The sequence below is a fragment of the Tachyglossus aculeatus genome, chromosome 22 (assembly GCF_015852505.1).
Source record: "Tachyglossus aculeatus isolate mTacAcu1 chromosome 22, mTacAcu1.pri, whole genome shotgun sequence".
In the NCBI taxonomy this organism is placed as follows: Eukaryota; Metazoa; Chordata; class Mammalia; order Monotremata; family Tachyglossidae; genus Tachyglossus; species Tachyglossus aculeatus.
In genome coordinates, this window is record NC_052087.1 from 19,651,480 (window position 1) to 19,678,759 (window position 27,280).

The window sequence follows — 27,280 nt, forward strand, 5'->3', positions numbered from 1 at the left end:
GTCGTGGGTTCAAACCCCGGCTCTGCCAGTTGTCAGCTGTGTGACTTTGGACAAGTCACTTAACTTCTCTGGGCCTCAGTTTCCTCATCTGTAAAATGGGGATTAAGACTGTGAGCCCCCCGTGGGACAACCTGATCACCTTGTAACCCCCCCAGCGCTTAGAACAGTGCTTTGCAAATAGTAAGCGCTTAACAAATGCCATTATTATTATTATTATTAACTGAAGCCAAGGGAGTGAGTGTAGAGGGAGAATAGAAGGGGACCTAGAACTGAGCCTTGAGGAACCCCTGCTGTGGGGGTGGAGGGCAGAGGAGGAACCTGCAAAAGAGACTGAGATGGGTAAGTCACAGAGATAGGAGGAGAACCAAGGGAGGAAAGTGTCAGTGAATCCAAAGTTGGATGTAAAGTTTCAAGGAGAAGGGGATGCTCTACAGTGTCACAGGCGGCTGAGAGGTCTAGGAGTGTTAGGGTGGAGTAGAGGATGTCAGATTTGACTAGAAGAAGGTCATTGGTTACCAGAGGGCTGTTTCTGTGGAGTGAAGGGGGGGGCGAAGACAGATCAGAGGGGATCTAGAAGAGAATGGGAGCCTAGGAAGTGGAGATAGCGGGTGTAAACTCCCAAGAGATTTGGAGAGAAATTGTAGGAGGGAGATGGGTTCATAACTCGAGGGTCACTTGGTTATTGGTTAGTTATCAGAAACTCTTATGCCTGTATAGCAAGTTCCGACCGATCCATAGCTATCTTTCAAGGCTGGACAAAGAGCCAGTTCCCCATAGAATTGTGGAAAATACAAGGGTTGGGGTAGGGGAAGCTCTGACACGAAGAGACTGTCCCAGTCTCTCCCCCAGCTAGTTTTCGCCACTGCTTCAGTGCTCCTGCTCCCAGCCACCTTTTCCATCGTGGTTCACAATGCTTCTAGCTCCCCAGTGCCGGCCACCACCAGAGCCGTTAATACTTGCTTTATAATCAGCCTGGATGCGGAGCGAGCTATTGTTTACTAAATGCCTTTGCTCAGGCCGCATGGTTTTTGCAGACATGGAATTTTTTTTCTACAAGCAAAGGTCAAGGGCCCATTAAATCTGGCCTGATGTAAGAAATGGGTTGAGTATTATATCTGCTGTCTGCCTAACAAAGATCTGCCTGACTGAGGAAAGGACAAGTTATTCACTATAAGAATAATAATAAATAATAATAATGATGGCATTTGTTAAGCGCTTACTTTGTGCAGAGCACTGTTCTAAGTTCTGGGGAGGATACAAGGTGATCAGGTTGTCCCACATGGGGCTCACAGTCTTAATCCTCATTTTACAGATGAGGTAACCAAGGCACAGAGAAGTTAAGTGACTTGCCCAGAGTCACACAGCTGACAAGCAGCAGAGCTGGGATTAGAACCCATGACCTGACTCCCAAGCCCGGGCTGTTTCCACCGAGCCACGCTGCTTCCCTGTAAGCACTGTAAGGACAGGCAGTGTGGCTTAGTGGAAAGAATACAGGCCTGAGAATTAGGAGAGCCCCGTTCTAATACTGGCTCTGCCCCTTGCCTGCTCAGTGGCCTTGGACAAATCACTTATCTTCTCTGTGCCTCAGTTTCCTTATCTGTAACATGGGGATCCAGTGCCTTGTTCCCTGTGAGCCCCCATGTGAAAGAGGGGACTGTCTGATCAGATTGTATTGACTATACCCCGATGCTTAGTACGTGCTTAGCACGTGGTAAATGCTTAATATACCATTATTTTTCTTTTTGCTTCATAAAATTTCTGTGAAATGTCAATAGCTTTAATTATGTTCCTCTAGTGTCTTGATGTAAAATGTTCAAACCTCCTGGATAATGTAAATTTCATGTATATCCTGGTGCTCCCTCTGCTGGCTATGTTACAGTCATTCAGCTTTGTTGGATTTGGGATGACCACAGATGAAATTTACTTCTTTGCACAAATGGGTTTACTTGTAGAAATTTTGGAACGACTGTGTTTTCAAAACAAAAAAAAGTCACACAGAATATATCAGTTGGTGCAAAATGTGTATTTTCACTGTGTATTTTGGTTAGGACACCGCTAGGGAACATTGTCTGTCAACGACGTGAGCCATTCTGAATAGAACAGAATGCAGTGTTAGCAGAAGTGGTCTGTCTGGGTGCACGGCATCAGTGAGGAATATATGCCAATTAATCGGGCAATCAATTATATATATTGAGCACTTTATGCACAGCACTATACTAGGCGTTTGGGAGACTACAATTCATTTGGCAGACGTGATCCCTGCCCTCACAGAGGTTACTTTAACACGAGCTTTCCTCAGTGAGGGTAAGTGTGACCTCTGTGTCATAGAAAGGCTGAAAGTAGGCAATGTTTTCATTTTGAAAATTAATTTTCCTTTTCAGAATGTTCTCTTGGATTGATTAATTTATTCTTACTTAAATTCTTAATCCTTTATAGATAAAGTCCTAAAGGAACTTGTTGAGCGCATTTTCCAGACATGTTATTTTGACAGCACCCACAACCACCAAAATGGATTGTGTGAAGAAGAGGAGACAGCCCCGGTACCTGCAGTTGAAGATCAAGTAACAGAAGCCGGTAAGTAACTTTTTAATCATTAATATTAAATTTTATAAGTATGTTTACATCTGTCGTCCCATTAGCCCTCATACTATTCTGGGACAGTGCTTTACTGATCAAGAAACTGAGGTTCTAAGAATTTGATTGGTGTTACACAAATATCGGAGCTTAGTCTAGAATTTCTAAACCTGTGGACTTCAAATCTGTCAGGGAAGGCGGTAATATAAACTACAAATAGGGAAAGCAGCCAGGTAAGGATATGTACACAAGTGTTGTGGGAGGTGGGTAAGAACCTAGGAGCTTAAGGGTCACAGATTCAAGTGCACAGGTGGCAGTAGCTTGGGCAGTTGAGATTAATCGGAGAGGGCTTCGTAGAGGAGGTGTGATTTATTTATTAAGACTTTGAAGATGGGGAGTGAGTTCCATAAAGGATCCACAGTGGGAGAGACAAGAGCAATGCAAAGTCTGCAAGTTAGTGTTAGAGGAGTGCAGTGTGCTGGCTGGATTGTAGTAAGAGATTAATGAGGTGGGATAGAGGGGGGAGAGAGCTGGTTTCCTTAAAGATGATGGTGAGAAATTGCTGCTTGATGCCGAGATGAATAGGCAACCAGTGGAGGTTTTGAGGAGTGGAGAGCCATGGTGTGCACAAATTTTTTTTTAATCTTTTTTTCTTTAAGCCAAAACCTGGGCAGTCAAATGAAGTATGTCCGGAAGAGGGTGGAGGAAGAGGGTTTTGCCAGGAGGTTAATGCAGTAATTGACATGGTACATGACAGTAGCTTGGATCAGAGTGGTATGACAGTTGCTTGGATCAGAGTGGTAGCAGTTGGGATGGAGAAGAGGCTATCCTGGCGATGTTGGGAAGGGGCAGAAACTAGAGGAGGATCGTGACTGAGGATTTTAAGTTCCCTTCCTAAAAGCTTTGGCTGATATGATGATAACATTAAGCACGGAAGTTTTCTGACCACAAGACCCTTATACTCTTAACAGAAAAGATAGAAATAAAAGCGGAAGCAGAAACAAATAATTTCGATGTACAATTGAAGTATACTCAAGTGCTTAGTACAGTGCTCTGCACACAGTAGGCACTCAGGAAATAGAACTGATTGATGGAAGGGCTTAGGGTAAGTGGGAATGCATCGCTGAGTGTGTTTGGTCAGTTATCTGTCCAGTGGTGGATTTGCTGGAAGAATTTTGAGGCACTCTGGTGATTAGTTGGCTTCAGAATGAATAGCTGCTCCTCTGCTGTCTGTGTCGGTATTATCTAGGTACTTGAATAAATGGAGAATTAGAGGTACCTTACTATTGTGATCACATTCTTGAAATGTGCTACTTGAAAGCAAGTCAACTTGGAGTTCTAATTTCCCCTACCCCTAAGATTCCTGATACCGCAAGAATTGTGGAAAGCAAAGTCAGGTGCTTTGAAATAAAATTAATTGGAGTGAGGTGTCCAAACATATATTTTCTCCTTTAGGTGATCTGCAAGCCCATCTCCAGTCCTGTCAAAGTCCTCATGTACAGATTGCCAACTAAGCAAAGTGAGTTCTACATTCTTGAACTCAGTAGTAAAAGCAATCCCTCTAAGGCAAGCCAAAACAATGGGGTGCCCCCTTTTTTTTTAGTTCTTGCAGTTTGTATAAGGCCCACATTACCCTCCCACAGAAATCCCAAGGGAGCTCATGGACTTCTTCCTTCTCCTTTTGTCCTGGAGCCATGCCTCGGTTAAATCCTACAGCATTCTGAGACTTGTACAAATAACCACGGTATTAATGGACATTGCTGCTAATGCTACTAGTTTCAGAATGCTGTGGGACCTGTACTTTTAAGGGAATTTACAGTGATGCATTAGCAAACAGGGACTATATAGGGAAAACTGTTAAATCTTTTGTGATGTGAAACAATGACTAACAGGGCAATCTTATAGAGAGATATGTCTGTACAACGTCATTTTGTCATAGAGTCAGCAACCGGGGGAAATTGTAGCTGGTGATTCGGTTTCCATGTTTTTCTAGTCCCGGAAAGACCAGTGCTCTGGGAATCAGGAGGCCAAAGGTTCTAGCTCCAGATTTGGTTGAAGCTGGCTAACGTAGGTGAAGGCTCCCCATGCACTTCCTAATGTGCTGCTTCCTTGTCATTCCACTTGGCTGGTTTTATTGGGTGTACCAACGGGAACATGGCTGATATGGATGAGAGAGTGAGTGGTATTGCACAAGGTAGTCAAGCTGTAGACGAATGGATCCATTCCTTAGCACAGGCTCTCAGTCCTGAAGTCTCAAAACTGAGGCTCATTGCTGAGGGTGATTGCTTCCTGAAGGCTTTTAGGAAACCAGGTTGCAATTTGAATGAATTGCTGTGTCTTTTGTTAGTTCCAGAAGTAGGAAGAAAGCTGAAGGGGATGAAAAATTATTTATTTCATAATGGGAAAAACCGTGCAGTATGTCTTAGAGAGACTCATTGTCCTCAAAATCTCACTTGTTTCATGGGTCACCTTGTGCGTTGTCCTGTGAAAATAGGCACTTGGAGGTTTTGCAGTTTATAATATCCACATAATGGATATGAATAAAATCCTGCATCTGGCTGTATAGCAGTGCGACCACGTCAGTGGAAGCCGTGGTTTGGTGAATCGGTGTTCGTATTATGGTCATGTTGCCTGGTCGATGTGCCGCTTCTTGTAGTGACTCCTTGCCATGTCAGTTAGGAGTGGAGGAATAGGCACTCAAAAAGCACTTGCTGTACATGCCCACCTTTGAGGAGCTTTTAAAGCTTGTTGTGGAGACAAGAGAGGAAATCACAGTCAACAGATAGTTATGATGATAATATAAGTAAAAAGCAGTTCTGGAATTGATGGAATTCGGTTAAGCAGGAATAAAGTTAAAGTAGAATTCTCTCTTTTTGCATATTTATTACTCTATGTATTTATTTTACTTGTACATATCTACTCTATTTATTTTATTTTGTTAGTATGTTTGGTTTTGTTCTCTGTCTCCCCCCTTTTAGACTGTGAGCCCACTGTTGGGTAGGGACTGTCTCTATATGTTGCCAATTTGTACTTCCCAAGCGCTTAGTACAGTGCTCTGCACATAGTAAGCACTCAATAAATATGATTGATTGATTGATATTGAAGTTAGTTACTGATATGGTAATATTTATTGAGCTCCCAACAGATACAATGCACTGTACAAGTGGCAATGTTGCCTGCCCTCTCCGTTAGATTTATCTGGAAAAATGGTTCAAATGTATTCTTGTGTATTCATTGGTGTGTGTGTGTGTGTGTGTGTGTATGTGTGTGTGGTGAGGGGAGAGGGGGTTATTAGTAATAATAGTAATAATTATGGTATTAAGTGCTTACTATTCATTCAGTCATATTTATTGAGCGCTTACTGTGTGCAGAGCACTGTATTGTGCCAGGCACTGTACTAAACTGGAGTATACGTTTATACTGGGTGCCGAGCAGTATGCTGAGTGTTATGCTAAATATAGATAACCAGCTCAAGTACATTCCGTTTCCCACATGGTAGGGAGAGCAGTATTTTATTCCTGTTTTATAAATGAGAAACTGGGGCCCAGAGATATTCAGGCCCACGATCACAACCACACAAGTGGCAGAGCTAGAATTCAAACCCTGTCTCATGCTTTTGTCACAAGGCCGTGCTGCTACTGCTGCTGCTTTCCATTAGGTTCATTTTTTTTGTTCAAGATTCTTTTACTCATGCTTTTTCTTCTTTATGTTTTGGTTTAGAACCTGAGCCAGCAGAAGAATATGCTGAACAAAGTGAAGTTGAATCAACAGAGGTATTTGGTTTGGTTTTCATTAGATGCTTAAGTGAATTCTCCTTTGAAAAATTCAGGAGTCACCATGCTTGTACTTCCTTTTTGCAGTATGTAAACAGGCAGTTTATGGCTGAAGCGCAGTTCAGCAGCAGTGAAAAGGAACAGGTTGAAGAGTGGGCAGTCGAAACGGTTGAGGTAAGGTAATGCCGAAGTACAGTTTGTGTTTTAATTTGAGGTATAAGTCCGGTTTCTGTAAAATGACTAGTAACAGTGAACTTAAACCAGACAATAAGTTCTCTATTCAGGAAGTCTTCAAAGTACAGCCTTCTTAAAGCAGTACTGTGAGTTTGTTTACAAATCCCTATCAGGTTTGTTGGAAGCTGGGCATCCCTTAACCCCTTTTATTTCATGAGCCTTTGGTCTCCCCCGCCCCCCAGGCTATGGCTACTTTTAGGTGAGCCCTTGAGGTTACAAGGAAATCCTATATTTAAAACATTACCATTGTCTTCAAATGGAAGTAGAATGTTTTGCTCAAGATGAGTCACTAATACCTTGCTGTGCTCCATTCTTCTTGATTAGGAATGTTATGAAAACATGCAGAGTCACCAGAGATGTCCACATTGGACTTTTTTCCTTCAGCTACTCTTAGATACATTAGATTATGGCACTTGATACTGATTGGGCCGAAAAAGCCATCAGACTTTCTTGGAAATCCTAGGGATGTGTAGTCTCCCTTCCCTAAAGGGAACTGTGCCACTTGAATTCCTGGATGGTTCCCTGAAACAGGGGAGAATCTCTTTTCTCTGGAACAATATGGTAATTGTGTTAATTGAATGAGAGTCCTTCTGACTCTCAGGCCCTTGCTCTGTCCACTAAGCCATGTCATTTCTCTTATTGTTCTCCTTCCCTTCTTTTCTCCCCCATGACCCCAGCCCCCAGATCATCCTTTCGTTTTCTTTAAGGTGTGGTGTTGCCTGAATGGGTTATATAGGACTTATTTTGTTTTGTTGTCTGTCTCCCCCTTCTAGACTGTGAGCCAGTTGTTGGGTAGGGACCGTCACTCTACATGTTGCCGACTTGTACTTCCCAAGCGCTTAGTAAAGTGCTCTGCACACAGTAAGCGCTCAATAAATACGATTGAATGAATGAATGATTGAATAGGACTGGCAAGAGGATGCAGTCACAAATGACAACAGGGACAATTGTGTGTATGGAAGCACCAAACCTTACTTTACATGTATGGTTCTACCCCTTTAGAAGTGGTCCCCAAACCCTTTTCTGGTTCTAGCTGGACTTGGCAAAAGCTAAATTCCACAGTCCAATCATTTTTTTTTAGTTCTTGCATAGCTTTGTAATGGAAAATACACTTTTTGGGGAATCTACGATTCAGGTGAATATCTTCTGCCAATTCATCGTGGGTAGCATATTGCTAAACTTTGTGTAGGTAAGCACATTTAATCTCAGTATAAAGGAATGAAGAGAAACTTAAGTTCTCTAAGTGATCCTGTGGAATAGGAATTACCAAGTGTACTTGCTGATCTTTTTATGCCTGATAATGTGAATTATGAGAACAGAGGAAGCCACTTCCTTGAAATCTTAATTTCAGACATGGAATACTTTTTCAAATCGTTCATCATCCAGAGGGTTCTCTCTGTGCTCAGTTTACAAAACAGGGAGAGGATGAGATTGACAGAAAAGGAAATGCAGGGATGCAAAACAGTTGAGAAAAAAGGGTCACGAAATTAGGATATGAGAGAGGAAAGGATAATGAGGATAAGCACCAGGAGGCATGAAGAAGGGATAAGTAACTGTTCTAATCCCATCTCTGCCACTTGTCTGCTGTGTGACCTTTGGCAAATCGTTTAACTTCTGTGCCTCAGTTACCTCATCTGTAAAATGGGGATTAAGACTGTGAGCTCTGTGTGAGACATGGATTGTGTCCATCGGTGCAATGTAGTCACAGTCTAGGATTTCGCGTTATGGCAGATGTAGTTTAAAGGTTGTCATTTATCTCAAATTTTTTATTTTTTTTTTCCTGCTCCCTTATTAGGTTGTAAACTCACTTCAGCAGCAACCACAGGCTACAACCCCGTCGGTCCCAGAGCCCCATACACTGACAACAGTGGCCCAGGCAGACCCTCTTGTGAGGAGGCAGCGAGTTCAGGACCTTATGGCACAAATGCAAGGGCCATACAATTTCATGCAGGTGGGGGTTTATGGTAAATGCTGAACTAAGGTCTGACTGGAAAGTAATTTGGTAATTTATCATTTGACACCTGATTGTAATTTCATTTGATTTCAATCTTGATTCAGGATTCCATGCTGGATTTTGAAAATCAGACCCTGGACCCTGCCATTGTCTCTGCACAGCCCATGAATCCAGGACAAACTATGGACATGCCACAGCTGGTTTGCCCTCCTGGTTAGTATTGCTAAATACATTGGGAAGAGGTGAAAATAACAGTTTTAACATCTGAAATTCCAGGCCATGACTGGGTTACAAGTAGTTTTTTTTACCAACCCACCTCCCCACCCCCAAAATTTTAATATATACTGACCTTTTGGCTTACCTCTCAGGTTCTCTTTAAAACTAGTGTCCCCAAATTGAAAGGTGAAAGTAAAGTGGGGAAGAGAGGGAAAGGAGACTTGGACCTAGAGACTCACCAAGGTGGATGGAAGGTCAGGTTGTCTGATCTTCCATTTCCTTTACCTCTGCAATTGGTGATCTGTTACGGCCCAGCTCCCAATACACTGTTTTTCCTCAAGTGTTTTCAGTCTGCATTTTGGGTAAAATGTCATATAGCAGTGGTTGTGTACTTTTTTTGATGTTAGTCGAGGTATGCGTACAGAGGGCAAACTTTCCTCAGTGCACAAAGAGTTCATCAAAAACATTAACCCCCCACACTATGGGAGAATTAAATGTACTGTCATCACTTGAGCTCTGTGTTAAGTGCTGGGGTGAATTCAAGGTTATGAGATAGGACCCATGAGGGGCTCACAGTGTAGCTGATGTCTTTTACAGTTGATGAAAGTTAAGTGACTTTCCCGGGGTCACCCAGTAGACTAGTGCCAGGGTTGGGCTCAAACCCAAACCTCTTGACTCTTAGTCCTGTGTTTTTTCCAAGGGGTCTTTGTTTGGAACAAGATGCAAAATGTGATTTTTTGAGACATTATGAATGTGATAGTAAATGAAAAAACTTTGACTTTTGAATTTGCAGTTCATACTGAGTCCAGACTTGCTCAACCTAATCAAGTTTCTGTGCAACCAGAAGCCACACAGGTAGAACGATGGTTATCTGCAGATTTTCTTCTTTCAAATTTGCCTTCTTGATTCAGACAGTAATTTCCTGTTACTCGAAGGAAATGTTTATGTTTTCATCTAATGCTTGCAGTGTTTTAAATGCTCAAATTGTACAGTAGTTGGCTTAGGTATAAAATTTTATTTCTGTTAAGCTAGTTTGTCTTCTACCATATTAAGAATGAGGGTATTGAGGAACTTGTGTGAGTGCACCGGAAACTTCTGATATGTCAACAACCCTCCTTCCACATTCTTCCTGGGGTGGCACAGGAGAGGGTGGAGGTGGGAGCCATAGAGAAAGGTCAGGAGAGGCTGGCTCTCTTGCTGTTGCCTTTTGCCTTTGATAGTGCCTTTAAAAAGGCTAATTGTAAATTAGCATCACTTTAGGTTTTGGTACAAAGAATAAACACTGAACCCACCCCGTTTTCTGAATCATGTTAGGTTTCTGTCTATCTCATTTGGGTTCCATGCCTTGGTCATCTAGCAGACAAAAAGTCAAGTCATCAGCTTTGTGTTTGCCCTACCCCCGCACATTGTCCAGAGAGCTGTTTTAGCCAAATGGCTTCTGTTTTGGTGTAATGGTCCATTTTGTTAATGAAAAGTGACCTTAAAATTCTGAATATTTGTTCTAGGTTCCTTTGGTTTCTTCCACAAGTGAGGGGTACACAGCCCCACAGCCCATGTACCAGCCTTCTCATAATGCAGAACGGCCCCAAAAAGAATCAATTGACCAGATTCAGGTAACTGAATCATCATAACCTAACTTTTATCAATTAATTACTGCTCTGATTTAAATATACACTCTGGTGTACACTTGGATTCAGCAATTAAAAAAGAAAATTGTGTTAAAGGGAGAGTAAAACATGCTTACTTCGTATGGCTCATTGGTCCGTATGGAAGGGTGATATAAATAGTATATTTGTGGCATTTTACAAAGGACTGTCAAGGTGTCTGTAAATGGAAATAAACCCAGAAGTGAATATTGATAATCAGGGATTTTTAAGAAAACGCTAACACGCTTCTCTTCCATTATATTTAGGCCTCAATGTCTCTAAGTTCAGATCAGACAGCAGCATCTTCACCCCTTCCTGCTGTCTCTCAGCCTCAGGTATTCCAGGCTGGAACTAGCAAACCTCTCCATAGCAGTGGAATCAATGTCAATGCAGCACCATTCCAGTCCATGCAAACGGTAAGTCGTAAATGAACAGAACTGGGGTTCTTGTGGTCACTTCATTTCCTTGTGAGCATTTTGAGGCTAATATGCGTTTTTTGAATAAATTCCACTGAGTATAAGGTTGCCGACTTGTACTTCCCAAGTGCTTAGTACAGTGCTTTGCACACAGTTAAACGCTCAATAAATACGATTGAATAAATGAATAAGGTCTTAGACACCAAACTAGTAAAATCAACTTGTGTTCCTAAGAACTTGGGGGTATATATAGAGAAGTTTTCATGGTTAATCTCATGTTTATTTAGAGATTGGCAAATAATAGTAATAGTATTTGAGGCTGCAAAGATGTTCTAATTTTCTTTTCCTTCACCACTTTTAGGTGTTCAATATGAATGCACCAGTTCCTCCTGTTAATGAGCCAGAAACCTTAAAACAACAAAATCAATATCAAGCTAGTTATAATCAGAGTTTCTCTAACCAACCTCATCAAGTAGAGCAATCAGAACTTCAGCAAGAACAGCTCCAGACAGGTGAGTAAGCTTTACATTTTAGTATCTGTAATTCATTTGTTCGTATTAATGTCTGCCTCCCCCTCTGAATTGTAAGCTTGTTGTTGAGCAGGGAATGTTTTGTTATATTGTTGTGTTGTACTTTCCCAAGTGCTCTCCGCACAGTAAGCGCTCAATAAATACGATTGATTGAAAGTTGGCTACCCTATCATCACTCTAAATATATTAGCGTAGCTGTATTTCACCTCAAATTGAGTGTATAATTCCAGGTGATTTGGGTGAAAATAGGGGATCAGACGGTGGTACCAGAATGAAGCCCCCATTTATTCCATTGCACTTCTGAGAAAATCGGATGCAGTGTTTCCAAGAATGTTTCTAGTTACTGATGGTGTCAGTTGTGGGGACTTCCTGTAAAATATACATCGGAGTTAAAAAAAAAAAACAAACAGTTGGGAATTCATATGTGGTGTAGGAGTGTTATGCTTGTGCCTTTATATATAATTGATAGTGTTTTATAATTTCACGAAAATAACAGTCTGCGAGGCTTGGCCCTCCAAGCGGCCTGTCTTTGACACCCAAGGAAGAGGCAAACCATTTCTATAATTCATCGCTCAGCTACTAAGATTTTTGATCCTCTAGAGCTGCGTGGCCAACCCTCTTGGGGAAAATTAGAGCTGAACCCGACTTTGAAAAACATGTGGTTCGGAGAATATTGTTGGACAGTCTGGTCACTTTTGATGACAATGTGAAGATGGGCAGAGAAATCTAAGTGATATGTTGTGTTTGCTTTCCACTTAAGTGGTTAGTGCCTACCATGGTTCCCAGGACCAGTCCCACCAAGTGGCAGGTAACCACCAGCAGCCTCCGCAGCAGAATACGGGCTTCCCACGAAGCAGTCAGCCTTATTACAACAGCCGAGGTGTACCTCGTGGCGGATCTCGTGGCACTAGAGGCTTAATGAATGGATACAGGGGCCCTGCCAATGGGTTCAGAGGTAAAGAGCAAGTTTTTAGCCATTTTTGCAACTTTATCTAGCTTTCTCTTTCAGGAAGGCAAATTTTCAAGTGGTATTGAAGGGTGATGCCTTGAACCATGTATACTACCATTTAATAAATACTCTGGAAAGGTAGAAATCTTAATTTATCTGCATTAATGACTTGTGTTTACAATATTTTTCGGCCCCAATCTCTGTGCATCCATGCTAGTTCAGGGTTTTTTTAATTTCATTTTATTCATTTATTTATTTATTTGAACAGTACATATGTTTTATGGCTGAGTTGCATTTTGGTCTTGGTCATTCAGAAGATTAAAAAGAGGGTGGATTTGTGTTAGTGAAGATTTATACCATTATCTCTTGAATTCTTGATTTGTAACTGCCTTTTTTTTACCTTAACATGATTTTTTTGACCCCGATTCGTTCTTTTTGGGTGCAATAATAAAACTTGCTAAAGTACACCTGTTCAGATTTTGTCGCAAAATGGGTTGGGATGTGTGGAAGAGGGGAAAATGTATCATAGCAATTTAATTCTAAGTTAATGAGAAAATGGACTTTTGTAGACATTTTTTCCCTAGTAATTTTCAGTTGTCCACAATAAATAATAAAGCACATTCCTGTAAAGACAACACTTTTTCCCTTAAATTTTAGGTGGGTATGATGGCTACCGGCCTTCATTTTCTAACACTCCAAACAGTGGTTACACGCAATCCCAATTTAATGCTCCTCGAGACTACTCCAACTATCAACGGGTGAGTAAGCAGATTTTTGAAATGCGATTTGGATTTTTTTGGTGTACCACAATGCGTTCTTACACAACCTTCTCATTTCACGTAATAACATGGGGAGTAGGACTGGCGCAACATTATTTTGGTTTTATGGTTCATGGAGCTCACGTACCTTGCCTAAGGTCACAAAGGCAGTGGTGGAGGTAAAATCAGAACTCAAGTCTCAGTGACTGAATAGTCTTCTAAAAGGACTAAGTACTCCCTCCGGATTTTTTGATACCTAAGCCTGGAATCATAAAATGTGGGTCTTCATTACTTGTGGAGCAGTGCGGGCTACTGGAAAGAGCACGGGCCTGGGAGTTGGAGGACCTGGATCTAATCCCGGCTCTGCCACCTGCATACTGTCCAACCTTGGGCAAGTCACTTCACTTCTCTGTGCCTCAGCTACCTCATCTGTAAAATGGGGATTAAGACTGAGCCCCAAGCGGGACAGGGACTGTGTGCAACCCAATTTGCTTGTATTTACCCCAGCGCTTAGTATAATGCCTGACACATAGTGAGTGCTTAACAAATACCACAAATTGTTGTTACTAAAATTTGATTCTGGGGAGGAGTGGGGGGTTATTTTCATAGAGCTAGAAATGAAAAGTCGGGGTGAACAGCACCTTTTCTCGGTGGAGAAATGGGAATAGTAAGATCTTCAGGAGGCTGGATTTGTTTAGCATTTTCACAAATCATTTGCAAGGAGTACTGTTCAGGGAAACAATCTCCAGATTTTTAGGTGACACTAAATTGACATGTTGATCAGTGATCAATCAGTGGTACTTATTGAGAGCTTACCATGTGCAGAGGACTGTACTAAGCACTTTGGAGAGTCCAATCCAACAGACTTGGTAGATAACATTGTCTGCCCACAAGGAGCTTACAGTCTAGGGAGGACAAATTGTAGGAAGCCGAGTAAGTGGGCAGCAAAATGTCAAGTGGACTTCCAAATAACTGAACACCTACAAGGCAGTGCTTCTAGAAGTAAAAGTAATCTAAACTCCATGGTGATGCACTTGGTACCATCAGAATGGATTCAGGAATCAATCCGTAGTATTTAATGAGCACTCATTACTGTGTGCAGGGCACCATACTAAGCATTTGAGAAAGTATAGTACAACAGAGTTGGTAGGCATGATCCTTGCCCTCAAGAAACTTAGTCTACAGGGGGAGATGACATTAAAATAGACATTGTCAGGAAAAGCATCTTTGTGTTGTTGACTGAGGGAAAGCAGCAGAAGCCACCCCCCCGCACCTCATTCAACCTCCTTGGTGCCCCACACCTGAGGGACTACCATCAGCACCTAGGAAAGACCCAAACAATGGCAGCATGGCTTCTTAACTTTCAGAATATTGGGAAGGTCACCATTATGGCTATGGCTTCTTTGGTGTGTTGGTAGGAGCCTTGGGGAGTCTGAAATCCAATTGCTGCTTGTCCTTTTTATTATCATCCTTGTCTTTTATGTTTCACCTTTCCCTATATGCTTTACGCCACCTTTCAGCCTCATTAGGACCAAAAAACCTGTCCTTAACTCATTCGTGTACTTCTTTCCCAGGGTTAAGGACTGTGCTTGGTACACAATAGGCACTTGATAAATACTCTTACACCTCTGTTCATGTGCTGAGGTAACCACAAGTAATAACAAAATGCTTGGTTTTTTCTGTGTAATTCTAGTTATATAAAACTAGGATTACACACCTGGTATACGAAATTCTGGTTAGAACTTCATCAAGGAAACAACATTTGTCCTAGCTTCAGAGAGATACTTCAGAAAGTCTCCCTCTGTACTGTAAGCTCACGGTGGGCAGGGAACCTGTCTGCCAACTCTGTTGTATTATACTTTCCAAGCACTTGGTACAGTGTTCTGCACATGGTAAGCACTCAATAAATACCATTGATTGATGCTACAAAATCACAGACATCACTATCTTCCCTGTCCCACAAGCCCATAACCTTGGCATACTATCCTCAACTCATTCAACCCACGTACTCATCTTTTCATCAAAACCTGTCACAACATTGCTAAAATCCCCTTTCCTCTCCATCAGTACTGCTACTATGCTGATCCAAGCACTTATTGTATCCCTCCTTAACTACCCCATCAGCCTTCTCACTGGCTCCCTGTCTCTCCCCACTCTAGTCAATCAATCAGTCGTATTTATTGAGCGCTTACTGTGTGCAGAGCACTGTACTAAGCGCTTGGGAAGTACAAGTTGTCAACATACAGAGACGGTCCCTACCCAACAGTGGGCTCACAGTCTAGATGGGGGAGACAGAGAACAAAACAAAACATATTAACAAAATAAAATAAATAGAATAGATATGTACAAGTAAAATAGAGTAGTCCTTCTTTCATTCTGCTGCCTGAATTATTTTTCTAAAATAAACTCTTCAGTTCACATTTCACTACTCCTCAAAAGCCTCTAGCATTTGGCCACCCACCTTGTCATCACCTAGAAACCCTTCCCATTTGGCAAGCACTTAATCAGCTTTTCTCCTCCTTTCTTACCTTGCTGATCTGCTATAACCCAGTCTATACACTTCACTCCTCTTTCGCCAGCTTACCCCCTGTACCTCAATTTCATCTAACTTGCCCCAACCCCTTGCCCACATCCTGCTTCTGCCCTGGAACTCCCTCCCCCTTCATATCCAACAGATGATCACTCACCCCACTTTTAAAGCCTTACTAAAATTACAACTCCTCCAAGAGGCCTTCCCACTATCACTGTCCTTTCCCTTAACTCCCTTTCCTCTGCATTGCCCATGCACTTTGATCTGTAGCCTTTAAGCACTTGATGTTCATGCCACCCTCAGCCCTACAGCACTTATGTACATGTCCATAATTTATTTTAATGTTTGTCTCCCCCTCCAGACTGTAAGCTCCTGGTGGGCAGGGAACGTGTCTACCAGCTCTGTTGTAGTGTACTCTCCCAAGCACGTAGTACAGTGCTCTGCACACAGTAAGTGCTCGATAAATACCATTGATTGATTGATAGACTGGGTCTGATGAAAATGGACTACCTCATCCAATTGCATGCTCATAGGAATAAGGGACATCCTTCAAAGCTTGAGGTGGTGAGCTCAAAACAAATTCAAGGAAAAATCCAAATAAGATTGGCAAGCATGTGGAGTACATTACCAGAGTAAATCTGTTCTCTCAAGTGCTTCGTACAGTGCTCTGCACACAGGAAGCACACAGATGTAGCTGATGGATTGAAATTCTGAAGCGTGACCAAGAAAGAGGATCAAAAGAAAAGTTTTGATATATTCATCAGCAAGTGTTCTATAGTATGGTATGAATAAAGCTACTGAATGCCTACTATATGTACTGTATGTAATGCATTACTTGGGAAAGTACAACAGAAGCACAGGATATGATCTTTCCCCATAAGTGTTGTAATGGAGACAGATATAAAATATTTAGAAACCGATTATTAGAAAAAAGAAGGATGTTGGACGGCCTATCCGGGGGCAAGATGACCATCCAAGGTTCTTCAAGAACCTTTGATCCTATTGTCAGCGACCCAGTACTGGACTAGTTTAGACCACTCGTCTGAACCATTGTGAGATTGTGTATGCTCAGCAGTGCCAACACTGAGGGTACTCAGTAGGTAGATACTATGAAGGAGCTAAAACATAGGAGATACCATTTTTTATCTTGCCTCTAATTCTCCCTCCCCCCCTTTCTTTAGGATGGTTATCAACAGAACTTCAAACGTGGCTCTGGACAGAGTGGACCACGGGGAGCCCCTCGAGGTAATGCAGTGCTCAAATGGTGGCATTTTTAGGTTCACTCCATTGGAATTTCTAGTCCCATCTTGGAACTTGAGTTTGACCACATGTCAAGAATGCATTTACCCTTCTCAGACTAGCTAGGTACTGAATTGTGGAACTCTTGAATGGAAATGCCCATTTAGTTTCAGCTGAAAGTCTTACATAAAACTTCTTCATCCAAACAAAGTTGTCTTCCTAGTAAAACTTTGTAAAATTACCTTATTTAAAAAAATCCCAAAACAACCTGTCGTCTCACATGGGCTGCTGTTGCTCACCCAATTTAGAAGTTGCTCTTCAGGCCCAGAGACTTGGTAATGTGTGCTTTGGGGTGGGCTTTAGCCTTTTTTGAATAGGGAATTCTTATTCGTTCAGAGAATAGTCCCTGTTGGGACCTATCTGTTTAGCCACAGCGTGCGTAATGAAGGTCATCGTAGAAGAGAGAACGGCCAACCGTGGGGAAAAGAGTTCTGAGACCTGCAATTTCATAGCAAATATTCTCCAAATTCTTACTGAGCTTTGGTCACATCTTGTTGAAAGCAGTGTAGAAAAAAAATGTGTTTGAGAGAGATTTCAACTGCCCGTTTATGTTTTTTAGGTCGTGGAGGTCCTCCAAGACCCAACAGAGGGATACCGCAAATGAACACTCAACAAGTGAATTAAACGGATTCACTGGATTATGTTGAAACGCCAAAAACACACTGGCCAGTGTACCATAACATGTTACCAGAAGAGTTATTATCTATTTGTTCTCCCTTTCAGGAAGCTCATTGTAAAGGGACTGTTTTCATCCCATAAAGACAGGACTCCAGTTGTCAGCTTTATATTACCTGGATATGGAAGGAAACCATTTTTACTCTGCATGTTCTGTCCTAAGCGTCATCTTGAGCCTTGCACATGATATTCAGATTCTTCACCCTTGCTTAGGATTAAAGCAAAAGCAACACACTTTCAGGGTGGTCAAATCTCCATGATTATTTGAAGTGGCTGGAAAAAGCAAGATTGACTCATTTTTGACATTGGATAAAATCTGCAAATCAGCCCCAGAGTTGTTGTTCTGATGGTAATTGACAAAACTAAAATATTTCCCATGAAAGGAAGCTGCAAGTTGTGGAGTGTGGTTTGGCAGAGTAACTACATTTCACTGCTTTTCCGGTTAAATTTGGAGCAAGGAGTGTTTTGGGATGCATAGTAAATGATGCATGGGCCCCTATAGTTACACAGATGAGGCTGAAAACCAACACTTCGTCACCAGGCCAAACTTCGCTGTGGTTAAAAAATATATATATATAAATTGCTTTGCGAAAGCTGATATTGTATGACAAAGCCAAAATGAAAAATTAGGCTTTGATTGGCACTTTACAGAATCTGCAACAACTATGGGATGTAATCTGGATTGGCCGCTTCTGTATTTAATGTGAAGTATTTAGATACCTTTTTGAACACATTTAACAGTTTCTTTGATAGCAATGACTTTTTGTAAGGATTGGTATTGTATATTTATCATTCCTTATGACATGCACATAGCTGTCACTAATACTTGACCTTGCTGTATTGTCATATAAATAATTGGTTCAGGTACTGATGAAAATCTCTAATGGATAATTGTAACACTTTTGGTCACATGTCTCTTTCCCGCAGCCAGAAGGTTTTTAAGAGAAAAATATCAAATGCCTGCCGCTGCCGCCCTTTTAATTGCTATCTTTTGAAAAGCACCAGTATGTGTTTGGATCGATTTCCCCTTTTAAGGGAAATGACAGCCAGCAGTTTCGGTTCTAATGGTATACGCAAAGACAAATAAAACATGTTTATAAAAATTGTATCCTGGAACACTGATGTACAATGGTTAACATGCTTATAAGATTGCTGTTATACAGTCATTTCGTTACTGTCTCACGAATTTTTGCTTTTGAGGTTTTCCAACAGTCATTCCTGTGGTACCTGCACTTATGTCCTTGTCTTTAATAATCCACACTAATCGAGTTCTTGGTCTTGTGGAGGCATTATTCATAGTCCTGTTTTTACCCTATGACGAGAATGCTTAGGGAGACGACAGCCACAGGTTGAAAAGCAGAGCCCAGTTCAGTTGTGGCTTAGCCTTTGTCCAGGTTGAGACTCACACTGGCTGTTGTGTCGGTTATACTGCAATGTGCCTGTGAATTTACAGCTGCTGCTTGTCACGTCCCACTTTGAGTTTGTGTTGGTTTAATCCCGTGTTAAGCAAAAGCTATTAAGTTAATGATACTTATTTCTCATATAAAGATTTAGTCGCTTCAGTAGTTTGATCAGTAAGCGTTCAACTCTTTGACGATTCTGAAATTGTTAGAAAACTGGATTTTTTTTCAAAATTGTAATTTTACTAAAAGGGTTAGGTGATTGACTCTTAGAACATTCCACATTCAGAGATTTTTCTTTTTGTAGGGGGTCTTTATTGTTTTATTTTAAAATAAAGTAAGTTCCTGTCTTTTCTCACTTGTCTGTGGTTGTGGTACATCTAGATGTTTGTGGGGTTCTCTGTTAACCTTTCTGAGCAAGATGGCTTCTTAGCCAGCACCTCCCATAATAGGCTTTGATGATGTTTAGCAGGGATGTACCACAACCATATGTCATCTGCCTTTGGGGTGCATATACATCCGCGGAGTTGGTTAGGGAACTCACAAGCAACTCTGCAGTAACATTCCTTTTGTAAAAAGAAGAAAACCAAGTGCTATTTGTACAGAAGGTGACTCAGGAGAACTTTGCAAACATACAGACACCTGATTATCCTTTTACCACTTGGGGGAAAAAAATTCCAAGGATCTAGCCCTTACTTTTTCCCAACAGTTCAGACCATTTTTACGGAATGCCAGTATAGGGTACAGAGAAGAAATCCTAGCAGCTTGCTCATCTTAGTCTTCAAAAATTGAACAAGAAGTTGGTCACCGTGTTCTTTGTCCTGGCCTACTGGAAAGAGTACCGGTCTGAGAGTCAGATCACTTGGGGTCTAATCCCAGCTCCACCACTTGTCTGCTGTGCGACCTTGGAAGTCACTGAACTTCTTCCCTCGCCTACAAAATGGGGATTCAATACCTGTTCTCCCTCCTATTTAGGACTATGAGCCCCATGTGGGATCTGATTATCTTGTGTCTACCCCAGCTCTTAGTACAGTGCTTAGCCCATTGTAAGTACCTGATTATCTTGTGTCTATCCCAGTACTTAGTACAGTGCTTAGCACATTGTAAGGACTTAACAAATGCTGCTATTGTCACTTCTGTGGATGAATTGTCAGAGGGGGAGAAAACAGGAATGGATGCCTCGGGGATCTGTCTTCCACCTTCAGTCAAATGTGCTGAAGAATATCCAGATTTACATTCTTTAATAAAACAGTTCTTTGGGTTTGGAGCAATGGAAGATTTGAGAGCTGGACCCAATACAAATCGTCTTGCTATTTGAGGTGTCCTATGTAAACATTTACCAGTATCTATCTACAAACTGCAACAGTACCTTTGACAATGTTCGGATGAGTTATTCCTTAGTCTGCTGACTGACAGTGTTAAGATGAGTTATTCCTTAGTCCGTTAAGCTATATTTTATTGGAAATGCACAGGTAGGGAAAATGTGAGTTTTCAGTCATCCTCATACTTGTGTGGATTCTTAACATCTTTTAAGTGCTTTATAAATGCACAACATATCCATTATTCTAATGGATCTTCGAGTATCTAAATTTGTTTAGCTTTGGGGTTGAGTGAGGTTGGTTATTAAAGTTAGAGCACGTTGATCCCCAGGATCATGGATTTCCTGGGAAACTTGAAGGATTTTTCTATTAATTGTAACTTGATATTAAAGACCAAGGTCCATAAAGTATTTTTACTACCATTAGCTGCTGAACCTTGTTTATTTTCCCAGTATATGTCATGGTGTTGCAAGAGACTTCAATTTCAATCAAGAGAATCGTCTTACTTGCCCTCCTACTTCCCCATGCGGGATCTGATTATCTTGTGCTTGGCACATAGTAAGCGCTTAACAAATAGCAGCACAATCACTATTATTCCTTTCCCTGGTCAAGATTTTGGATATGGAGCCTCAAAGGGCCCATTAAGGATAACAGAAGACCTCTTCTGTTTCAATCTGCTTAGAAAAAGCCAAATATATGAAACCCCCCATTAAAATTAGTGTTCCAAAAGTAAAGCAAGGAATGTGGAAAGTGACCATAGGCCATAGAGTTTTAGGTGTCTGGCAATTGTCTCCCACCCCCTGGGAAAATTGGGAGTTAATTGCTGGGTATTTTGAACCCCAATCCCTTCACCCAGTTTTCTTCAAGTCTTGTTTATGGCTTTGAAATTCTCGTAATTCATCACTAACTTGACAATAGGTGTAACTGTTGCATTGCTCTATTCGAGTTTCTCCATTCCCCGAGTCTATTAAAAAAATGTTAAGGGAGCATGTGCTCTAAATTAATACTTATTATGGTGTTTGCTAAGCACTTTCTTTGTTCCAGGTGGATGAAGTTTGTTTAAAATACTCAGCCCTCCCTACAGAAATGAACTCTGCACCTACCAGGAGATCTGTACGATTACTACTGGCCATATAGTTTATAACGAGACTGTTCTAGCAGGGAAGGCTGAAAATGATTGGGCATGGGGAAATACACTTCTTTAAATGATTGTCATTCCCAACATGCTTTCTTTTCTGTTTTGTGTCCTCTGCACAGTCAATACCTGTGTAAATTCCCCTTAATTCTAGAATAATGTCAAATTCTGAACTCTGGTGATTAAAAAACCTTTGGACTGATTTAAAGTAGAACTGTATGAAACCTCAAGTAGTATGCATGATAAAAAATTCCAGATTTATGTTTCAAGGCCATTTTATACCTTTTATCCACTGTTTCTATGCCTACTGAGTTGATATAAAAGAGAAAATGGTCCTAATACATAAGAATTGCCATTTCTTACTGCTATACTCCTTACTCCCTTACTCCTGTATTATCTGTTTTCTTCAGGGGTACAGGAGTGTAGTGCAGATTTTCAAATTAGATGTCAAAAAATTGGGTATTGAGAATGGGGAAGAACAGTGCAGAAACATGTACTCTTGCTTTCCCCGATGGTGTTAATTTTCCCAGATGAGTGGTTTTGGTTGAGACACCCTGGATTTATTGAGTGACTGACTGGGTTTTGATAGCAGTAGAAAAGATTGGAAACTGCCACAGACCACTTTAAGCCATCCTATAAGAATGGGAACGGTGATTGGGCTGGCACAATAATTTTGGGAGCAGAAAGATAGGTTCTTCCAATTCTCAGTTTCAGAAAGCATTCCCATAAAAGATTTAGTTTTATAAAAGTAAAATATAATATTCTTTTAATGGAGATTAATGTTAAGATTGTCCTAATCTTTCAGTGTAAAAATTCACCACAAATCCATCACTGTAGAGAAGGCTAATGCGCTCTCCAGGCGCATAGTAGAGTGTTCTGAGTACAGTAAACGCTCAATAAATACCTTTAATGTTTTCCACTTTGCTGTGATCAAGAATAGACGATGGAAGCACCTTTTTCAAGTCTCCATTGCTGCCAGGGTGGTCGGTAGAAGTTTGTGGCTCGCTGTCCTATCGATTGGGGTTATTGAGCACTTAGTAAGTGCGCAGCACTGTACTAAGTGCTTGGAAGAGTAATAATTATGGTATTAAGTGCTTAATAATAATACTGGTATTTGTAAAGTGCTTACTATGTCCCAAGCACTGTTCTAAGCGCTGGGGTAGATACAAGGTAATCAGGTTGTACCACGTGGGGCTCACAATCTTAATCCCCATTTTACAGATGAGGTTACTGAGGCACAGATAAATTAAGTGACTTGCTCAAGGTCACCCAACAGACAAGTGGTGGAGCCGGGTTAATAACAATGGCATTTGTTAAGTGGTTACTAAGCAGAGGGGGAGATGCAAGGTAATCGGGTTGTCCCACGTGGAGCTAACAGTCTTTATCCCTATTTTCCAGATGAGGTAACAGGCACAGAGAAATGAAGTGACTTGCTGAAGGTCACCCAACAGACAAGTGGCGGAGATGGGTTAATAATAATAATGGCATTTGTTAAGCGGTTACTACGTGTCAAGCACTGTTCTAAGCAGAGGGGGAGATACAAGGTAATCGGGTTGTCCCACATGGAGCTAACAGTCTTTATCCCTATTTTCCAAATGAGGTAACTGAGGGACAGAGAAGTGAAGTGATTTGCCCCAGGTCACACAGCAGACAAAAGGCGGAGCCGGAATTAGAACCCACACCCTCTGACTCCCAAGCCCGGGCTCTTACCACTAAGCCTTGCTGCTTCTCTAGAACCCGTGACCTTCTGCCCCCCAGACCCGTGCTCTATTTCTTGACTGTGAGCCCGTTGTTGGGTAGGGACCATCTCTATATTATAATAATGTTGGTATTTGTTAAGCGCTTATTATGTGCCAAGCACTGTTCTAAGCGCTGGGAGGAATACAAGGTGATCAAGGTTGTCCCATGTGGGGCTCACAGTCTTAATCCCCCTTTTTGCAGATGAAGGAACTGAGGCCCAGAGAAGTTAAGTGACTTGCCCAAGGTCACTAGGTTAGAGGTTAGAAGGTTGCCCAGGGTTAGAAGGAGAGAAGGGAGGTGAGGTAGGAGGGGGCCAGGTGATGGAGAGCTTTAAAACCAATGGTGAGGAGTTTTGGTTTTTTTATACCGAGGTGGATAGGCAACGACTAGAGATTTTTGAGGAATGGGGTGACATAATAATGATGGTATTTGTTAAGTGCTTACTATGTGCCAAGCACTGTTCTAAGTGCTAGGAGGAATACAAGGTGATCAAGGTTGTCCCATGTGGGGCTCACAGTCTTAAATCCCCCTTTTTACAGATGAGGGAACTGAGGCCCAGAGAAGTTAAGTGACTTGCCCAAGGTCACTAGGTTAGAGGTTAGAAGGTTAGAAGGAGAGAAGGGAGGTGAGGTAGCAGGGGGCCAGGTGATGGAGAGCTTTAAAACCAATGGTGAGGAGTTGTTGTTTTTTTAAACCGGGGTGGATAGGCAACCACTGGAGATTTTTGAGAAATGGGGTGACATAATAATGATGGCATTTGTTAAGTGCTTACTATGTGCCAAGCACTGTTCTAAGCACTGGGAGGAATACAAGGTGATCAAGGTTGTCCCATGTGGGGCTCACAGTCTTAATCCTCCTTTTTCCAGATGAGGGAACTGAGGCCCAGAGAAGTTAAGTGACTTGCCCAAGGTCACTAGGTTAGAGGTTAGAACGTTAGAAGGAGAGAAGGGAGGTGAGGTGGCAGGGGGCCAGGTGATGGGGAGCTTTAAAACCAATGATGAGGTTTTTTTTTATACCGAGGTGGATAGGCAACCACTGGAGGTTTTTGAGGAATGGGGTGATGTAATAATGATGGTATTTGTTAAGTGCTATGTGCAAAGCACTGTTCTAAGCGCTGGGGAGGTTACAAGGTGAGCAGGCTGTCCCACGGGGGGCTCCCAGTCTTAATCCCCACTTTACAGATGAGGGAACTGAGGCCCAGAGAAGTGAAGTGACTTGCCCAAGGTCACACAGCTGACAAGTGGCGGAGCCGGGATTTGAACCCACGACCTCTGACTCCAAAGCCCGGGCTCTTTCCACTGAGCCACGCTGCTTCATCTAGATATATGCTTATATGCTATATATCTATATATGCTATCTATCTATATATGCTTAATCTATATATTAATATATATGTTGCCAACTTGTACTTCCCAAGCGCTTAGTACACAGTAAGCGCTCAATAAATAGGATTGAATGAATGAATCCACAACGCCAGGACAATCGAGAGCCTCCTCAGAGCGGGTCAGCACGCCACTGGCGTCCTGCCCACGTGGGCCTCGGAGCCCAGCGGGCGGCCCTGTTCCGGACTCCTCCCCCTCGGTGACGTCACGCCTCGAGCCCCGCCCCCTCCCCGGCCGCGCGGCCTCTCCGGTTTCAGGCAGTACGGGAGCCAGCCCGCGCCCGCCGGCCGGGGGCCTTCCGCGCGCTCGGCGCCGCGTCCACGTGCCGCGGCCCCGCCCGCCGCCGGCCGGCCGGGCGGACGGAAGCGCGCCTGCGCGGTGAGGGCCTTGTCCGCGCGCTCTCCGCGCTCGCGCCGGCAGGTAAGGTCACGCGGCGCGCGGGACCGCCGCCTCAACCGTCCCTCCCTCTTTCCCTCACCGTGCCTCAGCGCCTAGTCGGGGCCGGGCACCCCCTAAAATAACGATAATAATGGCATTTATTAAGCGCTGTGGAGATTACAGAGTGATCAGGTTCACAGTCTCAATCCCCATTTTACAGATCAATCAATCAATCGTATTTATTGAGCGCTTACTATGTGCAGAGCACTGTACTAAGCGCTTGGGAAGTACAAATTGGCATCACATAGAGACAGTCCCTACCCGATAGTGGGCTCACAGTCTAAAAGGTGAGGTAACCGAGGCCCAGAGAAGTGAAGTGACTTGCCCAAAGTCTCACAGTTGGCGGAGCCGGGATTTGAACCCATGACCTCCGACCCCCAAGCTCGGGCTCTTTCCACTGAGCCACGCTGCTTCTCCAAGTAGGCGCTTAACAGATACCGGTTACTAACCCTCCGTCAGTCGTATGTATTGAGCGCTCATTGGGTGCAAGAGCACTGTACTAAGCGCTTGGGAAAGCACACTGGACCGCGTAGGCCCAGTACATGGACACGTTCTCTGACCACAACGAGTCTGCGGGGAGAGAGGAAACAGCCGTTAATATAAGTAGACTCTGGCTCTGTACATAAGTGCCATGGGGCAGAGTGGAGGGGAGAAAAGAAGGGAACTAACCAATCAATCAATCAATCGTATTTATTGAGCGCTTACTGTGTGCAGAGCACTGTACTAAGCGCTTGGGAAGTACAAGTTGGCAACGTATAGAGACAGTCTCCCTACCCATCAGTGGGCTCACAGTCTAAAAGGGGGAGACAGAGAACAAAACCAAATATACTAGCAAAATAAAATAAATAGAATAGATACGTACAAGTAAAATAAATAAGTACAGTAATAAATATGTACAAACATATATACAGGTGCTGTGGGGAAGGGAAGGAGGTAAGATGGGGGGATGGAGAAGGGGACGAGGGGGAGAGGAAGGAAGGGGATAATGTTGGTATTTGTTAAGCGTTTACTATGTGCCAAGGCACTTTTCTAAGCCCTGGGGGTGGGGGTACAAGGTAATCAAGGTTGTCCCACGTGGGGCTCACAGTCTCAATCCCCATTTTACAGATGAGGTAACAGGCCCAGAGAAGTGAAGTGACTTGCCCAAAGCCACACAGCTGACAGTTGGCAGAGCCGGGATTTGAACCCATTACCTCCGACCCACAATCAATCAATCGTATTTATTGAGCGCTTACTGTGTGCAGAGCGCTGTACTAAGCGCTTGGGAAGTCCAAGTTGGCAACATACAGAGACGGTCCCTACCCAACAGTGGGCTCACAGTCTAGAAGGGGGCGGGGGGGCTCTTTCCACTGAGCCACGCTGCTTCTCTAAGTAGGTGCTTAACATATGCCGGAGTTACTATCCTTTCAGTCGTATAATAATAATAATAATGATGGCATTTATGAAGCGCTTACTATGTGCAAAGCACCGTTCTAAGCGCTGGGGATGTTACAAGGTGATCAGGTTGTCCCACGTGGGGCTCACAGTCTCAATCCCCATTTTACAGATGAGGTAACTGAGGCCCAGAGAAGTGAAGTGACTTGCCCAAAGCCACACAGCTGACAGTTGGGGGAGCCGGGATTTGAATACATGACCTCCGACCCACAATCAATCGTATTTATTGAGCGCTTACTGTGTGCAGAGCACTGTACTAAGCGCTTGGGAAGTACAAGTTGGCAACATATAGAGACAGTCCCCTACCCAGCAGTGGGCTCACAGTCTAGAAGGGGCGGGGGGGGGGGGCTCTTTCCACTGAGCCACGCTGCTTCTCTATGATATATATATCCCTAATTATATCTATATTGATGCTATGGATGTCTGTTTACTTGTTTTGTTGTCTGTCTCCCCCCCCCTTCTAGGCTGTGAGCCGGTTGTGGGCAGAAATTGTCTCTCTTTGTGGCTGAATTGGACTTTCCAAGTGCTTACTACAGCGCTGTGCACACAGTAAGCTCTCAACAAATATGATCCCTTAAGTGTTTTGTTGTCTGTCTCCTCCCATCTAGACTGTGAGCCTGCTGTTGGGTAGGGACCGTCTCTATGTGTTGCTGACTTGTACTTCCCAAGCGCTTAGTACAGTGCTCTGTACACGGTAAGCGCTCAATAAATACGATAGAATGAGTGAATGATTGAATGAAAGAGGACATGAGGGCTTAGTCGGGGCAGGCCTGTGGGAGGAGAGGGAAGGCAAGCAGCAAGCACGAGCCATGGTGGTGTGGGTGGCAGCCCGGCCGGCCCTCAGGGCCACGGGTTGCCGTGGCTCGTCGCCTGGCTAG

General features: G+C 42.9%; 2 protein-coding genes across 2 annotated transcripts in view; both read left to right on the plus strand.

Annotated features, from left to right (window-relative positions):
• CAPRIN1 (cell cycle associated protein 1) overlaps positions 1 to 19,312 on the plus strand; it is a 40,929-nt gene extending 21,617 nt beyond the window's left edge. Inside the window, exons 7-19 of the mRNA XM_038764142.1 lie at positions 2,437 to 2,574; positions 6,295 to 6,347; positions 6,435 to 6,521; positions 8,377 to 8,532; positions 8,640 to 8,748; positions 9,545 to 9,606; positions 10,257 to 10,364; positions 10,664 to 10,813; positions 11,175 to 11,325; positions 12,104 to 12,298; positions 12,950 to 13,050; positions 16,762 to 16,825; positions 17,439 to 19,312. Coding sequence (XP_038620070.1) covers positions 2,437 to 2,574; positions 6,295 to 6,347; positions 6,435 to 6,521; positions 8,377 to 8,532; positions 8,640 to 8,748; positions 9,545 to 9,606; positions 10,257 to 10,364; positions 10,664 to 10,813; positions 11,175 to 11,325; positions 12,104 to 12,298; positions 12,950 to 13,050; positions 16,762 to 16,825; positions 17,439 to 17,503 — 1,439 coding nt within the window. The 3' untranslated portion in view covers positions 17,504 to 19,312. The remainder of the gene's footprint in view (positions 1 to 2,436; positions 2,575 to 6,294; positions 6,348 to 6,434; positions 6,522 to 8,376; positions 8,533 to 8,639; positions 8,749 to 9,544; positions 9,607 to 10,256; positions 10,365 to 10,663; positions 10,814 to 11,174; positions 11,326 to 12,103; positions 12,299 to 12,949; positions 13,051 to 16,761; positions 16,826 to 17,438) is intronic.
• A 5,621-nt stretch (positions 19,313 to 24,933) lies between these two features.
• Positions 24,934 to 27,280, plus strand: part of NAT10 (N-acetyltransferase 10) — a 32,095-nt gene continuing 29,748 nt past the window's right edge. The window contains exon 1 of the mRNA XM_038764752.1: positions 24,934 to 24,950. The gene's annotated coding sequence lies outside the window, so the exon portion shown is untranslated. The remainder of the gene's footprint in view (positions 24,951 to 27,280) is intronic.